At 37.3% G+C, this 6,000-nt stretch overlaps 1 protein-coding gene across 1 annotated transcript in view; it reads right to left on the bottom strand.

Annotated features, from left to right (window-relative positions):
• Window positions 1-2,257: 2,257 nt before the first annotated feature.
• Window positions 2,258-6,000, bottom strand: part of Oseg4 (intraflagellar transport protein Oseg4) — a 270,266-nt gene continuing 266,523 nt past the window's right edge. The window contains exon 33 of the mRNA XM_090385309.1: window positions 2,258-2,502. Within this exon, the coding sequence (XP_090241435.1) occupies window positions 2,325-2,502 (178 nt within the window). The 3' untranslated portion in view covers window positions 2,258-2,324. The remainder of the gene's footprint in view (window positions 2,503-6,000) is intronic.

Genomic DNA, 6,000 nt, shown 5'->3' with positions numbered 1-6,000 from the left:
ACAACCCTCTGCCTCCTGCCCTGAAGCAATCCACCAATCCATCTAAGGATTTTCCGTCATTTCAACCTGTTCCAGCTTATAAAGTAACCGCTCTTGTGGGAATGAGTCAAATGCTTTGCTAAAATCCAAATAACAATGTCGAAATTATTCCCAAAGTTCAGCTCTTGAGTGACCCTGTCAAAATAGTTAACCAGATTAGTTAAACAATTTTCCCTTTACAAAACCATGCTGAGTACCCTGCAGAATTCCATTTCTATATAAATGATCCTGAATTCCAACTTTGATCATTGTCTCCATGATTTTCCATACTACTAGACTAACTGGCCGGTAATTTCCCACTTCACTCTTAGAACTGCCCTTATGTATAGGAGCTACACTGCCACTTTTCCAATCCAACGGAATTAATCCCAAGTCCAGTGATGTTTGCATAATTAACCTCAATGGTTCAATGCACTCAAATTGGTGTAAAGGGTTTTTGTTCTGTAAATATCGATGCAAAGTAACTGTTGAGTTCATCTGCAACTTCAGCTAGGGTATCTAATACTCCATTACATAAGGGTCCAATCTGGTTTGTTCTTCTCCTATTTGCATTTATATGTGAATTCCTTATCCCCCCACCTCTTTGCTAGCAATTTCTCATAATCTGCCTTTGCCAGCCTAACCTTTTCTGTGGCATTATTATGGATCAATTGTAGCTGTTATACGCTTCTGTACTTTTTACTGCTCTGTAACTTTTCCATGCCGTCTTTTTCTGCTCAAGTAATCTGGCAACTTCATTATTCATCCAACTTGGAATTCTCCTCATGGAGTATTTTTGGTATATACACATTCGAGGCTTCTGTGATTAATGTTTTAAAGGTATACCATAGTTCAATCGTATTTGCTCTCTGAGATATCTAGCCAGTTAATAGAGGCCATATAGCACCATAAGCCATCGTAATTTCCTTTCTTGAAGTTATAAACCATTCCTTTGCCTTTAACTACTGCCACCTCTCTCTTCATCAACCACTGTAGAACTCCATGATCACTTCCTGCTACTGGTTCCCGTACTGTCAGCCCTATTATGTCATCTGGTTCATGGGTGATGAGTGATAGATAAATGTGAGGTGTGTGTTAAGTGCCAAAGCAATGAGGGCTGAGGCATCGGTATATTAAGTATAAAACTCTGTGTTCTTTGATCAATTTTCTGGATGAAAGACTCAAATTTCCTAGGAGAAAAAACCCTGTCAACCTCACCCGAGACAGACTAACTCAGCGACATTATGAAAAGGCTCATAAAAGTTCTTTGCATCACTGATAAGATTTGAACTCGTCTTTTCAATCCAGTGTAGGACATAGGTGTGGAACAACAGTGATTATATATCCATCTTGTCAACTATGAGGGCTACAAGTTATGACACATTTGTAATTAATTGTGGAGTCCAAATGTAATACTCAATGAAAACTAACCTATGATGTTTGTATTTTTGGATGAGTCATGAATAAAAATGGACACTACTTTTTCAAAAATTTATGTTCAACTAAATATACTTTGAACAAAGCCTAGAGATTGAGACCAGCTAAACCAAGAATGCCAAACTGATTATGGACCCAAAACACAGAACCTATTAGCAATTCCCATAGAGCCATTTTGGACATTATTAGGATCTCAACAGTGAAGAGTTAGGAAAACAAAAAAAAAAAAAAAAACGAACAGACATTACATATTTTTATAAATACTCTGGGCACAACTATTTCAACTGTGTGAATAAATCTCCATTAAGAACTGTAAATTAAACTAGAATAAATACAGAGGGGGAAACCAAATGAATCAAACACAAATGACTAAAGAAACCAAAGAAATCTGCATATCAAACGACAATAAAATGACAAAAAAATAACCGTATGAAAAGCAGCAGTTTTTTTTTTTTTTTATTTTATTTTTGACAATAATTCTGCTCTAGTGTTTGACTAAAAAAATCAAAAAAAATAAAAATAAATAAAATAAAATATTTATGTACATAGTTTTTCAATTTTTCAAATCTTCCAAATTTCTAAAAATATATTTCACTCTGGGTGATATGCATAGAGTTTAGAAATCCCCATTAAAATGTTAAGGTATAAAACCTTAATTTACTTATTTTTTGCTGAGATACAGAACTAAACAGGCACTTTTATTGGTACATAGTATGCTACATAACAACAAATTTTATATCTGGCATAGCGGTTGCCAGAAGACTTCGGTTTCATCAGTAATTAGGACGGATTTTGTGCATTATGAAAGGTATCACATGAAAATAATTATAACAGCTCTTACAAAAAATATCATTCCTTTGATGAAACAACTAAAGCACTATTGCTGGTGCATGACATAATGGACAGTTCTGTCGGGCAACCATGTCTTGTTTGCAAGAAGAATGTTTACAATGATTACAAGTCCATTGCTGAACAATGTCCATGATGGGACGTCCGGTGGCTACACAGATGGGGAATTTTGCATTGCAGCTTGGACAGATGTTACACCTACAAAATAAAACTAAATTATGATTCTTGAATTCATGCAGCAATTTAAATTTACCTGAAAAAATTATGACAAATGTAATTAAAAGTCAGATTGTATAGATCTTTATATTTTTCAAAATTAATTATGCCTTACTGATTATAATTATGAATATTTACAAAAGTTTATACATACTAATAATAATGTTACAGAGTTTTTTCAATGTGGATAATGTAAATAAATGGAAACTGATAAAACTATCTAATTTATAGAATATTTCTCTGTTGAAGTTGTACTGCAAAATTTTGAAGAATTATAAAATTATAATCGAATTATTATTATTAATGTACATCAGTGGACAAATTGGAAAAGTCTTGTGTGTGTGTGTGTGTGTGTGTGTGTGTGTGTGTGTGTGTGTGTGTGTGTGTGTGTGTGTGAGATCAAAAAGCAAATTAAAAGCACTCCAAATTCAAATAAACAGTACTGCTTTCCTAAGAAGTTGGCTGGTTGGTTGCTATGAAAATCCTTTGGTGCATGAACTATTTAGTTCATTCAGTAAAATTTCTTATTTGTAACTTGAAGCAACCTGCATAAAACAATCATTTATTTTCAGTCATTGCCACCAACACACAAAAATTTAGATCTCTAGTGTCTGCAATTCTGCACAGACATGATAGGAGGGAGTATATGATGAGAGCCTTGTTGATTAATTCGGCCCTGGAAAGATTGTGAAAGGCTCAAGGGGTAGAATTTTTTTCAGCCTGGTCTGTACTTGTTAACAGGAGAGACAGGGATGGGATACAGTTAAATAGAAAGGGTGCAAGAATATTTGCTGACACTATCGAGGCAACGTTAGGTGGGTCGGAAAACTGCTAGTTTGGGGGGATACAAGGGCTAATAGATTAACAGTAGTCACTGGCAGGGGTGAAAGTGATTCTTGCACTGCTTCTATTGGAATGAGCAGCAGCCTGGAAAATAAGATGCAGGGTATTTCAGAGACTGCTGGGAGTCATTGCAGTACAAGAAAACACATGGGTTGTGTTAGGGTAACTAAAAATAGGAACAGGTGTATGTATACTTATGTACACTAGCATGTACACCAATGCTAGGAGTTTTGTAAATAAATTTGATGAATTTGAGGTATTGCTCAGAACATCAAAGGCAGATATTGTTGGGATATCAGACACGTGGTGTCACACAGATGTAAGGAATGCAGAACTGGAATTTTGGGAGTACAATGTGTATAGGAAGGACAGACAAGATAGGAAGGGAGGAGGGGTTATGCTATTAGTTAAGAAACACAAAATCCAAGGAAGTGAAGCCAGTCAACATCGCTGGACAGTGCAGTGTCGAGTCAGTTTTGTGTGACATAAGCACTGGGAGATCACAATTGAGAGTAGAAGTGTGTTATAGGCCTAATGACTCTGATGAGTATAATAAGAAACTGTACAGGGAAATAGAATGGGCCAGTAAATCAGAGTGTCTTATAATGGGGGATTTAAATGTCCCAGATATTGACTGGAATTTGTGGATTGGTCACTCACACACTAGCAAGTCTTCTATGGGGATTTATTGGATGATTGTTTTCTACATCAGCATGTTCGGGAGGCAACCAGAGGGAGTAATACTCTTGATCTGATTATCAGTAGTGATTCTTCATGCATTAAGAATCTGCAGATAAAGGAACCACTATGTGGCAGTGATCACAGTGTGCTGAAGTGGGATTTACTCAAAGAGGTAACTACTATCAGGGGTAAAGGGAAGGGTTTTTGCTTTCGTAAAGGCGACAATGGTGGTCTGAGACAGTATTTAAATTCTATACGGTGGGACCAACTGATGATGTTACCAACAGCAAATTCAAAATGGGAAGCCTATGATAGATATAAAATGGTCTGTAACCATGTCACAAAGGAGATTAGGCAGGCAAAGGCAGATTATCAGAAATCTTTGGCAAAGGATGCAAAGAAAAACAGCAAAGAGTTCTTTACCTACGTAAACTCTAGAAGCAAAGGGATGAATCAGATTGGTCCACTGGATATTGATGGTTCAACTGTTGATGATCCTTCTCAGGTGGCTAACAAACTAAATGAGTATTTTGCATTTATATTCACCGTGAGGAGTTATTCAGGGAGGGGAATGCCAGAGGTGAATTAAACTCTGGAGCTAGATGATTTTGCAATAACTGAGAGGAAAGTGGAGGAGAAATTGTTGAAGATAAACATAAAAAAGGTACCCGGGTGGATGGGATCTATCCAGTTATATTAAAGGAGGCAGCAAAGGAAGTAAGCAAGCCCTTAGCCATAATTATGAGAGCTTTTTTGGACTTAGGGGAGGTACCCATGGACAGGAGATGTGCAAATGTGACCCCAATTCACAAAGGAAGCTCAAAGGGTGACAAAAGTAATTATAGACCTGTTAGTTTAACTTCTGTTCCAGGAAAATTAATGGAGGCACTGGTTAAAGAAGCACTGCAGAATCATGTAGACAAGACTTCAGTTACAGCTCGGACACAGCATGGTTTTGTTAAGGAAAAGTCTTGCCTGACCAATTTGATTGGATACTATGATATGGTCACAAAAGAACTGGATGCAGGAAATAACTTTGATATCATAAATTTGGATCTTAGAAAGGCTTTTGATACTGTTGCACATGGAAGACTGCTGAACAAATTGGAGCAGTTTGGCATTGGAGGCAAATTGCTGCTATGGATAAAGGGATGGTTGAGTGGGAGAAGACAGAGAGTGGTAATCAATGGACACTGCTCATCATGGACTAATGTTATTAGTGGAGTCCCTCAGGGTTCATTAGTTGGGTCCATTGTTGTTTTCTGTATTTATAAATGATATTGATGATGGTATATCAAGCTTAATGTCCAAGTTTGCAGATGATAAGAACAGTATGCTGCTCAACAGGATCTAGAAAAGTTGAGCAGATGGGCTGAGAGGTGACAAATGAAGCTTAACATTGACAAATATAAAGTACTACTTATGAGAAGCAGTAACCCTGGAGTAACGTATCAATTCTGTGGTACTGCACTGACATGGTATAAGGTATGTTCGTGTCAGACGGCACCTGGGATTTCTCGCATCTCTGCGTGTGTTTTGCTGTATCGAGGACAGTTCACTGTCAAGCCAGAGACTTGAAAGTGTGTCTGTGTCTCCGTGTCTGTGCAGTGTGATATGTTGTGCCCATTGTTTGTCTGGCTTATTGGCCACCAGGCCCCTAGTGGGGCTCGATGTTTCCCATACCTTGTCACGTGGAGGCTAGCCGGGTGTATCTAGTATCACAACGAATTGCTCTGGCAGTTCCTGCCACCTAGTTTCCTGGAATTTTAGTGGCTAGGACCTAAAAAAAAAAAAAAAAAATTATGCATCTGACATTAATGCTTAATGGGATTGCTGTTACGAAATCGCTGGTTGGGGTTTAATGCTAAAGAGATGTGTTAAAGGCCTAATAGGTCAGCAAAATTTTGATGTTATTAAATTTAGATATGTGAGGCTATACGCTAGATAAAAGCAAAT

The sequence above is a fragment of the Mastigoproctus giganteus genome, chromosome 11, assembly GCF_048544385.1.
Source record: "Mastigoproctus giganteus isolate SK-2022 chromosome 11, ASM4854438v1, whole genome shotgun sequence".
Classification (NCBI taxonomy): domain Eukaryota; kingdom Metazoa; phylum Arthropoda; class Arachnida; order Uropygi; family Thelyphonidae; genus Mastigoproctus; species Mastigoproctus giganteus.
The sequence above is the reverse complement of the archived record's forward strand: the minus strand, read 5'-3'. Positions and strand labels throughout refer to the sequence as shown.